Genomic DNA, 21,328 nt, shown 5'->3' with positions numbered 1-21,328 from the left:
TCCCTATTCTTGACTCAAACTACCTTGCTCTGATATATACTTTCTTATTCAAACTCTTAGGCATCCATCGAGTCTAGGGTCTCAACCTCCTAGGCCTGTATTACTAAAATATCCATTGTGGTCTACTGTTTTTCAAAAAGAAACATAAGGATCATTTGGGATGCTGTTAAAACATGTCATCTCCTAGAGCCCATCGAGTAGACTAGCACTGTCCAACAGAAATCTAAAATGAATCACACATGTAATTTTAAATGTTCTTGTAGTCAGATTAAAAAGCTAAAATGAAACAAGCGAAATTAATGCAATGCATGTAAAAATATCATTTCAATACGTAATCAAATGAAAAACATAATACTTTATATTCTTTTTCTTTTATACTAAGTCTTTGAAATCAGGTATTTTTATACTTATAGCATATCTCAATTTGGACAAGCACATTTCAAGTGCCTAAGAGCCAGGTGTGGCTAGTGGCCATGATACTGGGCTGCATTAGATTTGGAGAAGGGGGAGTAAAAGTCAGGGATGTACATACAGCAAAATACCCAGGTGATTCTTTCACACTCTCAAGTTTGAGGGCCACCACTCCAGACTGTCCTGTACATAATCCATTCTACAACCACTACTCAACTTACACTTGAGAAAATACCCCTTTAATTATGTCAATTCTAAGAAATTAGAAATCCCTGGTATGTCCAATTTAATCAACTCATGTGAGATATTCGAAGATCCCAAAATGTGGCCTCACCTCATCTATTCAATCAGTTCTCCAATTTGAAAATGTCTTGGGTTCTTCCATGAAACTTCCTAGGAAAATATTAAAATGATCATTCATTCAACAAATATTGATAAAATGTCATCATGGATCCTCCATGGTAATAAGGAAGATATAACACAAATCATTACATAATTATTACAATTCCATTGTTTCCATTGTAACTCTGAAGGTAATGCTCTGAAATAGTGCTATGAGATGCTCTGAAAATGCATAAGAGCAGGACCTTATAGACAGAGAGGTCAAAGAAAATTTTTAGAATACAGTTACATTTAAATAAAAAAAGAATATAATTAGAAATTTGAATAGATAGAAATTTTAGGCAGAGAAAAGCATATTATGAAAAGCCCTAAAGTGGAAAAGTGACTAAAGGAAGAGGCAGATTGGGAAAGTAATCTGAAAGGGGGCTGCTAAGTTAGGCAGAAGCCTGATAAAGCCAAATTTATGAGACTTCTATTTATCTCTTTTCTTTTTCCTTCCTTCCTTCCTTCCTTCCTTCCTAGACGGGGGAGAGAGAGGTGGAGGGGAGAAATAGAAATTAAGGGCAAGAATCTGATGACTGAGATCATGACCTGAGCTAAAATCAAGAGTCAGATCAATTGCCACAGGGGTGCCCCCTTTATTTTTTCAAGTATGCATATTTAAACAAAATTAGATTACAAAGTCCTCAAAAAGTACAGACCAGGACTTTTTTTTTTTTTTTTTTTTTGGAGAGAGAGAGAGAGTGCATGAGCCATGGAGGGGAGAAAGAGCAACAGTCTCCTGTTTAGAGGCAGGGAATCCAAAACACGTTCCAGATTGTCAGCGCAGAGCCCTTCATGGGGCCTGAACCCATGAGACATGAGATCATGACTTAAGCCAAAGTACAATGCTCAACGAACTAAGCCAACTAGTGTCCCACAGACTTTGCCTTCAAAGGTTAATTATGTCTTACCTCTCCTTATAGAGCACAAAAAAACGTATTTAATAAATACTTCTTCTATACATGGAAAACGTATATTTTTCTAGCCTTTTAAATTCTGGAATCTCCAAAAGTATGCCAACAATTATTTCCATCTTCAGATAATTTGAAAACTATATTACTATGAAACTGAAGGAAGTCTTACCTGCAGTGGTGAGTACTAATATAAAGCTCCTTAGAAAGAAAACAATTTTTATTTGTAGTAAGGTGGGCATCAGGCTCCACCAGTCTTATGCCAGAATTCTGACTCTAAGATCCTGGTGGAATAGTGAAAAGTTGGTGATTTTAAACACATGTACACACAGATACAAAAAGGATGTAAGGAAAATATTTTAGGATTAACTCACCCTATAACCTATGTTTTATTCTTCAAACTGATCAAAACCTGATCTAAGTCATAAGTGGAATTCTAAGATGGTCGGAAAAATCCATAGCCTCTAAGGAGCACATCCTATGTAATCCCCTCTCCTCGAGTGTGGCCAGAACCTGTGAATAGAATAGGATATGGCTTCCCGAATTAGCGACATCAAAGGGGAAATTATCTGAATAGGTCTAACCTAATAGGATGAATCCTTAAAAGGGAACTCCATGAGGTCAGAGAGACTGGAAGTATGAGAAAGCCTATGGAAGAGCAATTTGGCAAAGGCACAAGACTGGCCTCTGGCCAACAACTAGCGAAACAAAGAGAACCTCAGTTTAAGAAATACAAGGACATTAATTCTGCTAACAGCCAGGCGCTTGGAAGTTAAACCCAGATCTTCGATTAGATTCCACTTGCCTACTCCTTTACTTCAGCAATGGGAGACTCCTAAGCCGAGCCCTCAGCTATACCATACCAACTCCTGACCTACACGACTGAGTTTAAACCATTAATTTGTGATAATGTGTTACAGAACAATAGAAAAATAACACACTCAGGCACTTTTCATATAATTAAATAGCAAAGTATGTCTGGTACATAGCTCTTGAGACTTCATTTTACAAATAGTTTTGCTGGCTGCTTCAAGGCAGGTGAAATTTTTGCAAAAATTTTTTCGCAAAATTGATATGAACATTAATTGTGCACGCTCTTAAGTACTTCTCATCCTAAGTAAAGTCATTGAATTTGTGAGTCAAAATTCCCCTGAAATTTCCTCGGCCTAGATGGGCCTCTTTCGTGACATGAACTTACTCCTGACCATCACCTGTTGGTGCAAAGTGCGCATGGTGGATCGAGAACGGGCTAGACTGCCAGATGCGGTTCCCAGCGGCTCCTGACTACCTCACAGTGAGGCCGGGGGGAAGCAGGTTGAGCCCAGGAATGACGCAGGCACAGCACAGAAAGTCTTGCGGCTCATCCCTTTAACCCTAACCCAATTTCTCGGGAGAAACTGTGCTCTCATACAGTAATTGGGCCCTGCAAAGCTGTGGCGTGGCTACCGCGCACCCATTTTCTTTACCGACTCCCAAAGCGTATAGAAAGTTTCAAGCGCCCACTAGGGATCACTGGAGACACTTTAAAGTGGAGCTGGCTAACAGTCCATATCGCTTTGAAAGTATCTAAGAAACTCAGAAACTGTGTTCCTCGATCACTCACTCCGCAGGCCTAAGAAGCTGCAACTAAAAGCAGGTTTTCCCCTCTTCCCTCCGTGCCGTCCAGTTTACCATCACTGGAGTAGGCAGAACGGGACGCTCCAGAGCTTAACTACCCGGATATGCGTGACCACGCCTACCCACTGCGCCTGCGCGAGGAAACAGCTCAGGCGAGCGCCGAAAGGACAGGCCAAACCCCGCCCCGTGGGGCGGGACCTAGAGGTTCATAGCGCGTGCGCAAAGGGCCGGACGGCATGCTGCGTCGTTACTTTTGAAACGAGTGGCGGGGAAGTGCCGTGCACGTCTTTGCTGTCGCTGTCTGCCGGTGGAAGCGCGCTCCTTCGTCTGTAGGCCTGGCAATGGCGCTGCAGCTCTCCCGGGAGCAAGGCATCACTCTGCGCGGGAGCGCCGAAATCGTGGCTGAGTTCTTCTGTAAGTCTTCCTCGCGCAGGCCGGAGGGCGGGAGAGCTGAGGCCAGGCCGCCCGGTAGGCCTGCGGCTTGGCCGCGGAGGCGGAGTAAGCGCGGGGCCTGGGGTGCGGAGAGGCTCTGAATTCAAGCCCTTTCTGCCCCAGCCTCCTGCTCGGCTGGAGAATCTAGGAAGAGGCGGATGCAGGCGCCGCTTCCGGACGCGTTGCTAATGGAGCTGGAGGCCTAGGTGCTGTTGAGCTGAGGCCTGTCTCGCGTCGGAGCCCCATCACCTGCCGAATCGTTTTAAACTGCAGATCATACCCACTTCCCCACCTGTCCCCTCCACTCCACCCATTCTTCAGCGGCTTAAGACACAATACGACCGGGGTGGGGACCATGTATGTTTTTAAGAACTCCTTCAGGGTTTGATTCTGGTGTTTGGGTGATGGACTAGACATTAGGAAGCTCGCTGTTCTGGACCACTTGTACCTTCAAAGAGAGTCTGGCAGGATTTGTGAGGAGAAAAGGAGGAAAAAGTGAAGGTTGCCTGGAGCATTGGACCAGTTATCAGTTGCTAACTCAGAGGCAAAAGCCCATCTTGACATCCTCTAACCCGAATTTGGACTTGTATTAGAGTGAGCTGAAATTTGACAGTAGTAGATGAATACAGTTTGGCGTTTTTCTTTTATTGCCACATAAATGCAGGTATCGCGTTCTTTTACTTAGAAGCAAGATTTTAAGGATTTTTAATGCCACTTTTTACCTACTCTTTGAGCAACACACCCACAAATATGTGTTTAGATATTTACGGTTTTATACCCTTAAGGAAACCCTAGCCACAGCTAAATGTTTTATTTTCCAGAGTTACAAAGTGATAATAACTTTTCTTTAACATTCCTTCTGTCTTCAGCATTTGGTATCAACAGCATTTTATATCAGCGCGGCATCTATCCATCTGAAACCTTTACTAGAGTGCAGAAATATGGACTCACCTTGCTTGTAACAACTGATCCTGAGCTCATAAAATACCTAAATAACGTGGTGGAACAACTAAAAGGTATTTAACTGTTGGAAACAATTTTGAGTTTTGCAGGCCTTCTAGGACCCTTCCTTCCAGGCATCTTTTTGGTTGTTTTTCAGCTCTGTACATAGAAGTGTCAAACACTTCTCAAATATAGTGACTCTCAATTGGAAGAAAGCAAATATTATATAAATTGAAAGAAATTCCACTTTTCCCCTACAACATTTTGAGTGGGTTGAATGTTTTGATGTTAGGAATCTGATACAGCTTCACAAAACAATCTCCATCAACTCCCTTAGAAATGATTTTTGTAGTTCATGTGGCCGGATGGAACAAATTAGAATTTTATGTACTTATGATGGTGTTCATTATCTGAGAAAAATTCACTATATATTTTTAACATGATCTGTTTTCTGTAGCTGCCTAGAGTTTAAAGCCATTGTTATTTTAAAGTAAAATTGGATCCAACTTGGGAACTAAATTTTAAAAAGTACAACTACTAAAGAATAGAGCATCCAGAAGTTTCCTTTTTTTTTTTTTTTTTTTTTTAATCCTGGGAGGCCTGGGTGTCTCAGTTGGTTGAGCATCTGCCTTGGGCTCAGTTCATAATCTCAGGATTCCTGAGTTTGAGCCCTGCATTAGGCTTTCTGCTGTCTGCACAGAACCCACCACAGATCCTCTAACTCTTGTGTCTCTCTCTCTCAAAAATAAATAAACAGACAAAAAAAAAAATCCTGCCTGTAAGTCAGTAAGCCTTTTACACCTGAACAGTCATTGTTTTTCCTTAGCTCAAGAAGTTCCTGTATTGGATCACAATATTTATTCTCCATCTGTTCCTTTTTTTTTTTTTTTTTTTTTTTAAATTTTTTTTTTTTTCTTTTTGTTTTTTTTTTTTTTTTTTTTTTTTTTTTTAAAATATTTCTCCCTACAGCTCCCTATCCTTTTGCTCTTCCAAAAAAACTCTAGTCATCTATTTTTTTCTTTTTAATTCATGAGCCATATATATNCTTTTACACCTGAACAGTCATTGTTTTTCCTTAGCTCAAGAAGTTCCTGTATTGGATCACAATATTTATTCTCCATTTTTTTTTTTTTTTTTTTTTTTTTTTTTTTAAATTATGTTATTCTCCATTTAGGATTCTCATTTCTAATTTTTCTGCGTTGTAAAATATTTCTCCCTACAGCTCCCTATCCTTTTGCTCTTCCAAAAAAACTCTAGTCATCTATTTTTTTCTTTTTAATTCATGAGCCATATATATATTTTTAATTAGCTTTCTTTTTAAAATTGCATTAATTGTGGGGAGCCTGGGTGGCTCAGTCGGTTAAGTGTCTGACTTCTGCTCAGGTCATGATCTCATGGCTTGTGAGTTTGAGCCCCTTTTCTTTTATTTTCATTGGTTTTGTCAGTCTTCAGTTTTAAAAGAAAAAATAATTCCAACCACCAAATCCTTAAGTTAATCTTTGTGTAGTTGACTCACAAATGTACATCTAGCCCAACTTTCCTAACTCTGTGCTCACATATTAAATGGGTCCCTTGATATCTTCATGTGACTATCCCAGTGATATTTCAAACTCAGCATATGAAAAACTAAAGGGGCTCTTGGCTGGCTCAGTCAGTGGAGCGTGGGACACTTGATCTTGGGGTTATCTCAGTGAATGGATCGAAAATCCAACTAGTGATATAAACTAGAAACTTAGGAGCTATCCCTGAGTCTTTCCTCAAGTATTCCAGTAAATCTTAACACTTTTAATTCCTTACTCTCAAGTATTCCGGTAAATCTTAACAATTTTAACGATGAAATCTCTTGAATCTATCTACTAATCCATCTCTACCAGTTTATTCTTCTATAAGCCTTCATTACTTCTTACTTGAATTACTCATTAATTAGTGTCCTTAGATCCCCTTTTACCTCCAGTCTACTTTCCACCTCATAGCCAGAAGGATAGTTTTGAAATACAAATTTAATTACATCACACCTTGCTTCCGACACTGTAATGACTTCCCTCATTCTTGAGGTATAGCTGCTTTAATTTGGCCCACGTGGCCTTGAATGGTTTGACCCCTATGTGTATTGTGCCAGACTTGCCTTCATCATTCTCCCTTTCTTAACTGCAATTGTATTGGCTTCTTTTCAGTCCTCTAGTCAGGTGCTTTTCCCTTTTTAGTATTTAAGACCTATACCCTTTTCTGTATCCTTTTGCATATTTAATTGTATTTATTTTAGAACTAAACTCAAGTGAGAACTCCCTGAATGAATCAAAATTTCCTGTATCATCCACTCACTGCATCAAATGCCACACCTTCATAGCATTCATCACAATTATAATCTTACATTTATTGATGTAATGATTAGATTCATCCCCATCTCTTACATTTTACCTTGTATTAAGATGGAAGTACTGCATACTCACTACTCTGTTCTCAGCACTCAGTACTGTATCTGGTACAAATATGGAGAATTCAAAAACAGGAGCTAGGATATTGTGGGGCAAGTTTCTTGTACAGGTTGGAGGAATTCCAAAATACCAGTGGTAGGAATTTGCAGATGATAGGAAGTGAGACCTGAGAAGAGAATTGCTTTGTAATGCAGTGGACCAAAAACATACCTTGTTATGTATTCCAGATTGGTTATACAAGTGTTCAGTTCAGAAACTGGTGGTAGTCATCTCAAATATTGAGAGTGGCGAGGTCCTTGAAAGGTGGCAGTTTGATATTGAGTGTGACAAGACTGCAAAAGATGACAGGTAAGTGTGAATTAAATTACTTCCACTTTTATATATTTTTTGCAAAACTTGTTTTCCTTTCTAAAGGAGTTCTTATTATATTGAACTAGTTTCATAGAAGGTAATTTGTTTCTAAGTATGCTTGATTTGATCTTTAATCCCTTGTGGAAAAGAATAGTGCTCATAAACTGCTCACAAAAAAATTGTGCATATCATGGACTTGAACAGATAGTGTACTTTTAACATAATTGCCTTTAGTCTAAATCCATGCATTCCAAACTTTAGTGTTTATGGTGCAGGATGTGAAGCTACATCTGATATACCAGGTAGTCCATTTAATGAATTGTTTAAAGGTACTTTTAAAAGCAGGAAGTATTATCCTAGAGTTTTCTCCCAGCTTAAGATGCAACTCTACTGGGGCGCCTGAGTGACTCAGTCAGTTAAGCGTCTGACTCTTGACTTCAGCTCAGGGCATTATCTCATGGGTTGTGAGATTGAGTCCCACAACCGGTTCTTTGGTGACCGTGTGGAGCCTGCTTGCAATTCTCTCTTTCCCACTCTCTCTGCCCCTGCCCCGCTCACGTGCTCTCTCAAAATAAATAAATAAACAGTAAAAAAAATAAAAGATGCAGCTCTACTATATTTCATTTAATGCCACAAACTTCTTATGACAATTCATAAACTGAAGTTTCCAGATACCCTGAATGGGAAATACCCATCATTATATGCTAATTTCTAGCATTATCTTAATCATGTTTACCTATAAACTGAGAACTGTTTTTCATAATGAAATATAGATCGCTTCTGAAACTTTGGTCTATTTTAGGAAAGTTTTAACTTATACAAATAATTTGATACACAATTTAACATCTTTTTTGAAGCAATAGAGAATTAGACATTTAGGCAATACTAAAAGTACCAAAATAATTATACTGATTAAATATTTTAGGTACTACTTGTTATCTTTATTTTAGGAGGTACTGAAGTTTTCCTAACGAATCACTTGACAAGTTTTCTAATTATCTGTTACTGAATGACCGGATACTAAGATCAGCCATAGATATGATTAGAAGGATAAATAGAGATAATACTGTGCCTACTAGGTTAGAGATTCTAAGTACAGGTCTTTATGTACATATATTTAAACACTAAAAACAAAAACTCCTTTTAAATGCATTACTTATTTGATCTTGGGAATGTTTAATCAGGTAAATAATCTTACCAATGTTTTAGATAACTTGTTAAACCTTAAATTAATTGATTTGGTTTCTTTGATAGTGCACCCAGAGAAAAGTCTCAGAAAGCTATCCAAGATGAAATCCGTTCAGTGATCAGACAGATCACAGCTACAGTGACATTTCTGCCACTGTTGGAAGTTTCTTGTAAGTTTTATACAAACTTCACATCCTTTTATTAAATTTTTTCTTAATTATCAGTGTCACATAATACAAATGAAAAAAATGTTATAAAGCAAAAGCAATATTATATGCATTTTATTTAGAAGTGCTGAAAAGGAAAGGAATGAAAGTAGTCTATAGTACTCAGTCTAAAATATTTTGATGTAATTTAATTATTTTTATATTCACATTTCTATGTATGTAATTAAGACTTTTAGCTATAAAGGTGTCTTTTTTTTTTTCTTACTTAGTTACTCCTTTGTTCATCAGATAGATCCTGCTATCTGCCAGACACTGTTCTGGGCTCTGGGAAACAGCAGTCACAAAACCAAGATGTTCTGTTTTCTATGGCGTACCTTCATACTACCTCGTGATTAATTCTATATGCAAATATTTTTAATGGTGTTCTCTTTAGAGAAAAAAAAAACTCAATTTTTTTCATAAGAAAAGTAAAAGGAGTACAGTATTTTTGTGCTAAAGTTTCCATTAAGGAAAAGCAATTAGCTAACCATTAACTGATTAGAGATGGCTAAACTAGCTTTTCGGACACTATAAGTGGTCCAACTGTGAGAGGGACAGGGATTGTAGTTTTACTTTTGAAAGAATAATGATTCTTTAATGATCTTGTCCCCAATTTAGGTTCATTTGATCTACTGATTTACACAGACAAAGATTTGGTCGTACCCGAAAAATGGGAAGAGTCGGGACCACAGTTCATTACCAATTCTGAGGAAGTCCGTCTTCGTTCATTTACTACTACGATCCACAAAGTAAATAGCACAGTGGCCTACAAAATTCCTGTCAATGACTGAGGATGAGATAACGACTATGATGTACTTGTCATTCTCAGATGTGGTTTTCCTGGAACCCAGTGAACTATAGTTGATACATTTTGTTTCATTGGTTAATTTTTAGATGGGGAAAACTTAACATACTTCTATTGAACTGTGCATAATTGTTTCATTTTTTGGTGCCTGTATGACTTTATACATGGTTGACTTGCATTATTGCACACTATTCAAAAGGAAACTAGCAGATACATCAGCATCGTTATGTCAGTTCCTTCGACGGTGGTAACCGTAGATGGCAGACTTGTTATACAGCTAAATGCCTTCTTAAATCAGACCTTTGTTGGTCAAGTACCTTGACTCAGAATATAGGTCGGAAGATGTTTAAATATAAAATACAGCAAAAGAAGTCTGAATATTCTAAGTCTTTGTTTAGATCCTGAAGTTATCTAGTGAGAATCCATAAGTAATGAAGTATCACTCCTATTAGATCCTTTTGCCATTTATTTCATTTGTATAGTATCTATATTGAAAACATTTCCAATTATTTGATTTTAATTTATATAATCTGAGCCTACAAATGTATGAATATTTCTACTTTAAATTCCTATGATACAGAACTCTTAAATTTTTTTTTTATGTTTTATAAAATCAAGCTTTAAATGATGATGAAATAAAGTTAAATGTGTATGTTTTAAATCTGTGTTAAAATGTTTTTATTTTTATGATGGTGTGATGTTAACATAGGTACATAATAGGATGGATTCAGTACAGCAGATTATTTCTTGTGTCTCCCAGGTTGTCAGGCCTAAGGATACAAAATTGATTAAGCCTGGAGGTACTTTCAATTTAATGGACAAGCTTTGATTATACCCCTTTAATCTTATAACAGTAGACTTAAAATAATCATCATTCTTTGTGTAAAACAGTACATTTCATTTGGAATTAATTTATTTTAGCATATGTTGGATTAGAGAACTTTTCTATACCCTTAGCATTATTGCCAGCCTTGTTTTCCTCATTTTTCCAAGGTCTGTTTAAGGCAAACTTTAAAAAGTCTTTTCTAATCTCTTCTACATCTTATCTCATTTTATAATAATTGATTAAGTGTTTAGTCTAACTCTATACATATTAACTTTCACTATTAAGTAAATACACATAGCCTGTATCCATTCATTCAAAAATTATGGTGAGGACCTATTAATGTGCCAAGTAGCCAGGATGAATGAAACAAAATCCTGGACACCCGTGTTCTTAACAGCATTATTCACACTAACCAAGAAGCAGAAGCAACCCAAATGTCCATCAGATGAATGGATAAACCAAATGTGATGTTATATATACAATGAAATAAAATTCAGCTTTAAAAAGGAAGGAGGGGTCCCTGGGTGAGCCTGATGGGCCTGGCCTGGCCTCTGATTCAGTTTTGCTTACCATAAGCAGAGGAATAAAAAAACAACATGCTCCACTGAGCCTATCAGGGCCTGAAATAGAGCCCCAGAAGGGACTGAACCACACATGGTCTTCAGGATCCTCCTTCCAGTGTCCCCCGTCGGACAGGGAAATCAAGCCTCCATGATTTTTACAATAGAGGAATAACAATCTCAGGTATTAGTTGACTTTTGCTCCTTAGCAAACAACCATAGAATAATGATAAGCATTTTTTCCACTGTGACTGTGGTCATCTGAGGTGCTTGTCTTAGCCTCATGCAAATCGGCAGGTCACATGTCTCATTCTACTAGTGAAGGAGCAGTGGCTAGCAGGGATTCTTCAAGGTTAGCTTCAGAACTTCCACACTGACATTTTTTCCCACATTCCAATGATGCAGGCAAGTCTTTTGGCTAAGCCCAACTTCAATAGGGCAGGGAACTCTACTCCCAAGGAGTTGAGAAGGGTGTGTGAAAACCTGATGAAAGTGATATCATTATACAGCAAAGATCAGAATAGATATAATAATCCTACATTGTAACTCCCATTTTCCACCAGGTGTCACTAATGCTGCAATATTCAAATTAAGGTGAATTTCTTTTGACTAGAATATTCAGCTTTTCTTAGGAAATTAACATTGGGATTTCTGGCTACAAAAATATAAAGACATCAGAGGAAGAAAGCACAGCATCTGTTATTTGCTAGGCACTTTACATGAATTCTTCATTTTCATGCTTTAGTGCACAAGTAGAATTGCGGGTTCAACAGGCAAGCAAACTGCCACTATATTTTTAAAAGTTTAGATGGTCTTTTGTGTCCATGACCAAGGAGGCTCAGGTGACTCAGCAAGCACAGCACATTAAAAGGAGTTCCTTCACCCTTTTCCCAATGGCTCTTATCTTTTATTTATTTATTTTTTAAGTTTATTTTTGAGAGCACGACTGACAGAGGAGCAGAGAGAAATGAGACAGAGAGAGGAGACAGAATCCTAAGCAGGGTCCATGTTGTCAGCGCAGAGAATGATAGGGGGCTTGAGCCTATGAACTGAGGTCATGGACCTGAGCTGAAGTCAAGGATCCCTATGACGTTTAACCACCTGAGCCACCGAGGTGCCTCAGCTCTCAACCTTTTACATCCTTTTAGCCATTCAGTGTCCAGAACAAATTGGTTTTCATTTACAAAACGCCATGTCTCATTGGGTATGTTTGTATTTATGCTTTCCTCAGAAGACTGACCAATGAATGGTAGGAACCAAGAGATGGAGTACTTAGTCCTCTAACTTATCTACCTTGTCCAAAGAATAAATGAAGTGTGAATTTGCGAGCAGTTGTGAAACAGTTTTCCAACCAAGCAAAAGAATTATTAGGTGACCTCAGTTGCTTTTTAGGCAATTAATTTGGCTAAAGTTGTAAATAATAATTTCTTACTTTTTTGTTAAATATATGAAATTGTAAGTTATTTTGTCCAATGTAACTGTGATAAAAATTTGTGTTGGCATAACTGGAATAGAAAGCGACTAAAGTTCAAACTTTATTAGTTATACGTTCTAAGAACAGATCTTTAAATATCTTTCCATTCTTCATGAATATGGCTTTTAAAGCTAGCAGTATTAACTGATGCTTATTAAAAAAAAATCTAGTTGCGAAAGCTACTTAATCTTCATTAGAGTTGACAATCCTGTTCCAATCTGGCAAAAACATTGTAGCCTTAGCAACAAAACTATTAGAAAAGGCCTAGAGAGGAAAATGTCAGGAGTTGACCCTCTGATTACACAACTCAGTTTATGTTACCATTTCACCTATTTTTGCTCTTACCATTTGATCTATTTTTATACTAGAGAAACATAATATAATTTCATTTGTTTGTATAAAGTCCATTTTCATCTGCGTTTATCTACACCACTTTGCTATGCAAGCTTGTTTGCACAAAGGAACTTATATCAGATCAAAATCTTTATTCTTTTGGCATTTTATCTGTGCTAAAAAAGGCCTCGGAATATAAGCACGACCACTCGTGCTCTACTTCCATGCAAGGGAAAGATCTCAAACCCTTTAAAAACTATCTAGATATGGACATACCCAGTGGATACCTAGGTATGGATAGGAATTTCTTTATGGATGGCTGTCTCACTGACCAAGTCTAGGAGTTAGTGGTTTTAAAGATCGAGTCTGTGATGTCCAAAATATTTAATGTCAAAAATACAGTTCTTAGATCACTCTGTACTTAATCATAAATTCTTATTTTTAAGCTTATTTATTTATTTTGAGAGAGACAGAGACAGCATGAGTCAGGGAGGCACAGAGAGAAAGGGAGAAAGAGAGAAAGAGAGAATCCCAAGCAGGCTCCATGCTGCCAGCACAGAGCCCAACGTAGGGGTCAAATCCACGAAGCCATGAGATCATGACCTAAGCCAAAATCAAGAGTCAGATGCTTAACCAACTGAGCCCCCAGGTGCCCCATGTGTAGTTAATCGTAATGGGTAATACAACTGCAAAAACGGGGTCATAGCTTCCAGGCCTGGGAAAGGAAATTTGTGGGTAACGATCATCTACCGAGTGCCAAGCACTGATTAGGTGAGTTCTACCTGTTCAACCTGGTTCCTTCTAAGTGAATGGAGGTTGGGGGTTGGTGGAGATGTGGGATACTTAGGCCACAGCCTATGATCTTAGAAACTAGTGATGGGGCATGGGGAGAGTGAGAAGGCAAGGAAAATGATGAAGGCTGAGTCCACAAATGAGGAGACCTCTGGGAATAAGGATCAGTCCTCGATACCTTAGTTCAGGGCCATGAAGGGACAGGGTGGAGAGAGAAGAAGCACTGGATTCAAAATGCAAGTTTTATAACTCTGCTGATGCCCACTGAGTCTCAGAGGATAATCACTGAGGAAACACTGCCCAGGGAGAAAGAATCCTTCATAGAGTTTCTTTAGCTCAATATGTGGGCAAAGCATCAAATTAGTACATTACATGCATTATCTTAATCCCACAACAACGCTAGGAGGGTTATTGTTCCCATTTTACACATGTAAAAACTGAGATTGAGGAAGGCTAGGTAACTTGGCCCAACTACAAATATCCATAATCTATCCCCAGGTCCAACTCCAAAGCCAATATTCTTTCTTGTATCTCACTGGTTCTCAGAAACTAGGGAACAAGGGGAGTGCCCCTGCTCCAGTGTGCACAGACTCAGCTGAAAAGACTGAGAATACTGAAAAGACTGAAAAGACTAGAATACTACCTGACACTACTCCCACATTGGGGAACTTCCAGTCACAGTATTTGAGTATCAAGTTGCATTAACTTTTTAAAAAACACTTTTTTCATAATAAGAGCTCATTCTGTTTATAAACACAAAGTTTGCTGTATGATAGCAGCATTCATTTTCTTCCATCAACATTTTCTTCTCTCTTTCAACTTGTGTTTGTAACTAAATGCTGCTTTGGAATTTTAAATGCTGTTTTGGAATTTGGGCTTCTACTTTATGGGTTATAGCCAATTTGAGAAATAGAAAGAGGAAATGCAGTTGAGATGTATGTTGTCATCCAATTTATGGGGCTCCCTAGTAAAGGTTAGAATGAGGCTGACTGAGAGTAGAAATAGGGTTTGCTACTACACCTCCATAAATGAGCCTTGGAATGGCCAGACAGCTGCAGTCTTCCTCACTCCAGCCAACTCCAACATGGTAGTAAGAAGCCCCATGTGCTGAATGCCAAGGACAGAATGAGAAAACACTTTACTTATGCTTCTATAAGTCTTAGATCTTTTCTATGTTGCTTAGGATGGTGTGAGAGAGAAAGTAGAGAAAGGGGCCCAAAATATTCCTCCAACACCACCTTTGTCATCGAGATTGGAATAGAAACCTGAAGAGTGGAGTAACGTGCATCCTTTCCAATGTTTATCAGCTTCTTAAACTTGTGCTCCATCGGCATCATGTGAACCTCTTTAGGTAGCATGCTCACAGGCATTTTTTTTTAATTTGAGTAAGTATGTATGTATTTTAATCTGGATTCAGAAAAATAGAGAACACTTTTTTAAATATTTTTTTAAATTTTATTTATTTCTAGGAGAGAGAGAGAGAGAGAGAGAGACAGCGTGAGCGGGGGACGGTCAGAGAGAGAGGGAAACACAGACTCTGAAACAGGCTCCAGGCTCTGAGCTGGCAGTCAGCACAGAGCCCCACGCGGGGCTCGAACCCACGAACCGCGAGATCATGACCTGAGCGAAAGTCTGATGCTTAACTGACTAAGCCACCCAGGCACCCCTAGAGAACACTTTTTAACACATTATCATGAGCAAAGGATTGTAAAGTCCACCGAGAATATTTAAAGAAAAACATGGCAGAATCTGTATGGATGACATGCAAATGTAGAAAAATCATGAAGGCAGCACACACACGATGGAAGGTTGGGAAAGGATGTCAGAACCCATGTACTTTAGTATCAGAAGTGAGCCAGGGCAGCTGTGCCTCTCAGCAGAGCAGTGCATGCTCACAGTGCTGCTGTGCTCACTCAGCTCTGCTGCTTCCTACAGTCCTTCTGGAACTGCTGAAGGGCGTTTTGCTTTTTGCTCACAAAAGACTCTCAACCCACGAGTCAGATAGAATTCCGTGCAGCACCCTAAGCTGAAAGTTCACGTTCTATCCTATTTCTTATCAGTAATATGTCCAGACATGTTGTCCAAAATAGTTCACCAGACTTTATGAAATGAACACAAAGACCGTATCAACATGAAGATGTCCCAAATTTGAACAATATGAAACTCTTATTATTCAAATTCCCCCCTAAAAACGCATCCCCTTGTAAACACAAACCCATAGAAATTAAAGTCCAAAGGCCTTCATTCTCAATTTTATACAACTGACTCAGTCTCCACCAAAGGGTTTTGTTCAGAGCCTGGGCTCCTAGAGCTGCAGCTGTGTCCTGGGATTTCACAGAACTGGGGATAGTTTCTTCAGCCTCTTCAAAGTTAGCTCTAGTCTCCAAGGGATCAGTGGTCACAAAAGAAACTGCATCTCCACTACAGAAGTGATCACAAGCAAAATTATGGCCCCCAAAGTAAGTGAATATGTAATGTCATTTGCCACTGCTGTTATTAGCCAAAGAGCATGGCGGATAACTTAGGGGTACCTATGCTGGAGACAGCGAGGACTTGAGAACTCCTGGGATTCAGGCCCATGGCAAGCCAGCCAGCTGCACCAGTTCACAGCAGCGAATCTGTATTCATGGAGCAGAAGGTACCCATCAACAACCGCACTTCCACATGTTTAATATGTGTGTGTTTATTCTTTATTGTTGTTACTGTTTTGGTGATGTTTGTGGGGATCTTCCATATTAATTGCCCACTTTATCTCAGAAAGCGATTTTGAGACACTATTGCCTTCTTAGAAAACTTAGATATTCTGATTTATTCATTTCCTTATGTGTCCTGTCTCATGCTTTTGGTACTTCTGTGCATGATTGTGGCCATTCTAGAGAAAACCTCTAATTCCAAATTCCTCCAAGTGTGTCCTCTCCAGAACAGTGGAGTGAAGGACAGTCTCCCCCATAAAAGCATGAGGAATGGGATAATGAACATCACCCTACTCCCGCAGCATTATGTTTCACTTAATAATATACAGCAATTTATTCTGATAATAGTAATTACCATCACCCTTCCATAGACTTTTCATTCCTACCTAGGCAGGTTGAGTAGGACCCAACTAGGCACTAGTTGATCAGAATAAAAATTCTAAGAAAAAAAAAATACCATGATCACAGTAAGAGCCAATGAGTCAGGATTACTTTTTGTCAAGAAGTACGAGGAGGATAACAAAGTTTAACAAAACTTTAAGGAGATTCTAGATATCACAGATTAAGGTAGTCAAAAGTTAGTATTTCAAAGAGTTGGGCCATTGAAAAGATTGAACACAAGCACAAACAAACAAAAATATTCCAGAAAACTTAGATTTCAGGGCAGAAACTTTTCTGCTCTCTTTAACTCCTTCCTGTCTCAGGGGGACCCGACCATTGGTTTGAGGAGAGACACTGCAGCTGTGAAGGAAACGATGCCAAGAGTTGCAGCTGCAGAAAGTTGTTATGGTTGTTTTCTTCTAACATCCACAGTGTAAAATTAATGCATATGCAAATTTTAAAAAATCAAGCAATAGAGAGTGGTATCAAATGAGAAGTAACTTTTCACCTGAACTCGTTCCTCCACTCTCCATTTCCAGCCCTCCATTTTTAAATATTTTTTGTTCAGCTGGTGGTTATCACCATTCCTCTGAAACATATGTTGATACTTTCATTTCTTGTTTATCAACTTTAGATAGTATCTGCTGGAAGATGAGAAACTTATTTCTTTCCTCCATCCACTTCTAAGTTTTTCCAGTTATATTGTTTTCGTTTTCCTGGTGATTATGTATAATCTTTTTTTTTTAAACAGCTTTATGTTTTTTAATTTTTTATTTATTTCTGAGAGAGAGAGACAGAATGAGCAGAGGAAGTTCAGAGAGAGAGGGAGACACAGAATCTGAAACAGTCTCCAGACTCTGAATTGGCAGTCAGCACAGAGCCCGACACGGGGTTGGAACCCACAAACTGTGAGATCATGACCTGAGCCGAAGTCAGACACTTAACCGACTGAGCCACCCAGATGCCCCGGTTATGTATGATCTTAAAGAGTATGCTTCAACTTTATATTTTATTTCATCAATTTTAGGCAGTATATCTTTATTTTTTTTGCTATATAAAAAGAAAAATCTGTGATGTTATCTTTCACGTCTCTCTGCTGCCTTAATAGTCAGACTTCCATTTTACAATATTATCAATGCTAATATTAGCCAGATTCTCTTGTATCCTTGTCTTCCAAGTTTTGTTTATATGTTGATTCTACAAATTAAAATAGCATTTGCATTATTCCAATTATTAAATTACTTCTTACTGAAGAACTTATTGAGAGAGAAAGGGTAATCTTATGTTATTAAGACTGAAAGATGAATATTCCAAGTGTCAATGTCAAATGGATTCCTTAAACTCAATCTTCAAGACTTTCTATTAAATTTAATTTGGTCAATGATACCTTTAGTTTCCAAGAACTCTTTCTCTCTTTGTTCTTATTTCATAGCCACCAATTCTTTGGCTTCTTGACTCTGAAGACATGTGTGTGTGTGTGTGTGTGTGTGTGTGTGTGTGTGTGTGTGTTTTGGTATCAATTTTTTTTTTTTCTGTTGTCTTACCTGTTTTCTTCAGGAGCTGTTAAATCTGTTCCACTTGGACCTTCTCATTTTTGTTGTTGGTTTAATCTAAATTTTATAGGATTTCCCCCCATATATTTGAATAATAAATAACGTTGGTCGATATTAGTAGCATGATTTTCCACTGTGGTATTTGACTTTTTTCTTGAATGAAATGATGAATGATGGGGTCTGTGTACATATAAGCTAGTAGTAGTACTATTTTAGGGTACATTTAGATATTTTCTTTATCATGTATCTTTCTAATTTTGCTTTTTAAAATATCATATCTTTTTTACTAAGTGTTTTGGTGCACCCTCAAATTTTGCGTGCCTGTTTTCACTCACTTTAGTGTCCAGGGGCCTGAACAGTTACATGTAATTTCCAGGTATAGTCAGTAGAGGGCAGCAAAGGGTAGTGGAGTAAGCACTCCCTGACAAGGTCTGGGCATCCCTCTTTCCCTTTCTTTATAGAGGTAAAAAATCAATTAGTGGTAGTAGAAAGTCCAAAGTGCCAGAGTCAAGAGAGATATTACTGACCCAGGATGGGGATCAAGCTGAGGAGGCACTGGAAAGATTTAGCCACAATTCACAGCTTCGGTATCTATCATAGAGATTAGAACCACTAGACATCTGGAGGGGAACCGTTAGAGCACTTTCACAGTCCTAACTCCTACTTCCCAGCCTATCTAAAGCCTAAAGTCTTGCTACTTAAAGTAACAGGAATGTCCTATCCACCTTGAAACTGATGCACACTTCCTGTCTGAGAGTTAACACGTGCTACCAGCAGTGATTAAGAATTCCACACCAGCCATTTCAGGGAGGAGAGATTGAATAGGTTATGGGGACCATAAACATGCAAACATAGACAGTTGATGAAAACACTCACATATGTGTCAATTAACCATTTTGAGAGCCAACCTACATCAGATGTGGCTTAAAATATATTTTCTTTCCTCCTCCAGAAGGGAAACATTGTTTAGGCATGGAAAAATGATATGACTTTGAAATTAGACAAACTTGACTCTATGAACTATTAGGTATGTGATTCTCAGTTACTGAACTTTATTGATCTTCAGTTTCTCTATCTATAAAATGGAAATAATGATTCTTATCTCATAAATCTGCTGCAAGAAAATGAGATATGTCCATAAACTGCCTGGCAAAGAACTTGGCAATCTGTAGTTATTCAATCGATATTACTACCTGTTCTCTCTCCTGGGCTTTCGTAATGGCAGAATACATGTGTGAGCTAGAGGGAATAATGCTCAGTGAAATAAGTCAGAGAAAGACAAATACCATATGATTTCACTTATACATGGAATTTAAGGAACAGAACAAATGAATAAAGGAAAAAAAGAGACAAACCAAAAACAGACTCTTAACTATAGAAAACAAACTGATGGTTACCAGATGGGTAGGGGAATGGGTGAAACAGGTGAGGGGAATTAAGGGTATACTTCTCATGATAAGCACTGAGTAACATATAGAATTGTTGAAGTGCTATATTGTACAACTCAAACTAATATAATCCTGTGTATTAATTTTACTAGAACTCAAATAAAAATAAAATAAAAACTTAAAAGAAAGAAAGTGAATTAAGAAAATAGTCCTGTATTTTCAAAGTGCTTAAAAATGTTATTCTTGACATAGGATCACCTTATACTATGTTTTCTAGTTGATATTTAAGACGAAGAGTTCAGTGTTCAATGAAATAAATGAAAACAGACCCTGCCACTCTTATTCTGTTTAGAGCTCACTCATCAAATTAAAATAAATAACAATGGCATTTTGGAAGGAATTAAGCTTTAGCTATTCCATGTGCAGGTAACTATTACGTGACTAAGGAAAACTCCCTTGATCTTTCTCAGAAAAACTTTTCTCTCCTTTGCACCACTACAAGGGGTAGATGGTATCAGAACACTACATCTGTCTCAGTTAATCCCTAAAAATCAGTCACTCACAATCCTGGTTCCATAAAAGATTCACTCAAAAAAAAAAGTTTTTAAAAATACAGGCTTCCCAGATCTAATGAATCAGAACTTCTGGGAGAGGAGTGCCTGAAAAGCTCCCCCAGGAGAGTCTGATGCATATCACAACTGATAAGCATGGACTAGATTCTAGAAGGAGAGTAGTTTTCCTGGTCTTTAAATTTCTAAAATCTCTGAAGGGAAGAAGCGGGGAATAGGATATAATCTGGGAGTTGGGAAAGGTGCAGAGATAAGTCTGCCTTCATTTCGTACCTTAAATAGATTTTGACAGATGCTTGATGAAAGGCCAGAAAGTGTTGCCCAATAAGCTCCATGGGTCTAAATACAGTCAAACAGGTCCCAGCTAGCACTTGTCGCTGTGAAAGTGATGAGAAGTCTGGATGCCACTATCTACTTGCCACTTCTGTGCTAGTTTGGTTTTAAGATAAGAGACCTTACCAAAGTCTGCAAGGACCTGTGCTCTGGCCTCTAGCTAGCTCTGCAGGCATACTGCACTCTCCTGTACCTTCTGCCTGTGCCTCCAATCTAGCAAACTCTTCCATGTCTCTGACATTTGCATGCTGTCCCTTCCGCTGAAAAATGAACCTTCCCTCGCCAACCATTTCTCTTCTCTCCTCTTCCCTCCCCTCATCCTTCTCCTTTCCTGTCCTCTCACTAAATAATTCCAAATTGTTCTTTAAAGCTCAATTCCAAAGAGCGCTCGCTTGCCCTCTCCACAATTGAAATCAGGTGTGTTGGTTCCCTCTTTTAATTTCTCATTTCACTCTTTTTCTCTGCAGTACTTTCCAGAGTCTGGTGTTACATAGTTATTGTTGGGACTCTTTGTTTAATTTTTGCTCTCCTCTCCCCTCATTTAAATCCAGATTTTGTGAGGGGCGCCTGGGTGGCTCAGTCGGTTGAGCATCCAACTTCGGCTCAGGTCATGATCTCACGGTTTGTGGGTTTGAGCCCCTGTGTCAGGCTCTGTGCTGACAGCTAGCTCAGAGCCTGGAGCCTGCTCCAGATTCTGTGTCTCCCTCTCTCTCTGACCCTCCCCTCCTGCTCTCTCTCTCGCTC

General features: G+C 38.5%; 1 protein-coding gene and 1 long non-coding RNA gene across 2 annotated transcripts; one reads left to right on the top strand and one right to left on the bottom strand.

Moving 5' to 3' along the window:
- Positions 1-744: 744 nt before the first annotated feature.
- Positions 745-3,364, bottom strand: LOC120246338. Its single transcript, XR_005532017.1, has 4 exons — positions 3,310-3,364; positions 2,081-2,219; positions 1,879-1,990; positions 745-804 (listed from the first exon to the last, which is right to left on the bottom strand). It is a non-coding gene; the product is annotated as an uncharacterized LOC120246338 (long non-coding RNA).
- Positions 3,365-3,546: 182 nt separating this feature from the next.
- On the top strand, positions 3,547-10,300 carry MAD2L1 (mitotic arrest deficient 2 like 1). Its single transcript, XM_039253813.1, has 5 exons — positions 3,547-3,737; positions 4,625-4,771; positions 7,360-7,480; positions 8,738-8,841; positions 9,496-10,300. Exons 1-5 carry the CDS (start codon positions 3,665-3,667, stop codon positions 9,666-9,668), a joined length of 618 nt encoding a protein of 205 aa, XP_039109744.1. The 5' UTR covers positions 3,547-3,664; the 3' UTR covers positions 9,669-10,300.
- The last annotated feature ends 11,028 nt before the right edge of the window (positions 10,301-21,328 follow it).

Source organism: Hyaena hyaena, unplaced genomic scaffold, assembly GCF_003009895.1.
Source record: "Hyaena hyaena isolate Hyena2069 unplaced genomic scaffold, ASM300989v1 scaffold_466, whole genome shotgun sequence".
Classification (NCBI taxonomy): Eukaryota; Metazoa; Chordata; class Mammalia; order Carnivora; family Hyaenidae; genus Hyaena; species Hyaena hyaena.
The sequence above is the reverse complement of the archived record's forward strand: the minus strand, read 5'-3'. Positions and strand labels throughout refer to the sequence as shown.

What these genes read in the sequence shown, in the direction of transcription:
- MAD2L1 (XM_039253813.1), top strand. Translation starts at nt 3,665, where the DNA reads ATGGCGCTGCAGCTCTCCCGGGAGCAAGGCATCACTCTGCGCGGGAGC. An exon ending in CGTGGTGGAACAACTAAAAG is followed by an intron (nt 4,772 to 7,359) that starts GTATTTAACTGT and finishes TATGTATTCCAG; the next exon opens with ATTGGTTATACAAGTGTTCA. An exon ending in GCCACTGTTGGAAGTTTCTT is followed by an intron (nt 8,842 to 9,495) that starts GTAAGTTTTATA and finishes TCCCCAATTTAG; the next exon opens with GTTCATTTGATCTACTGATT.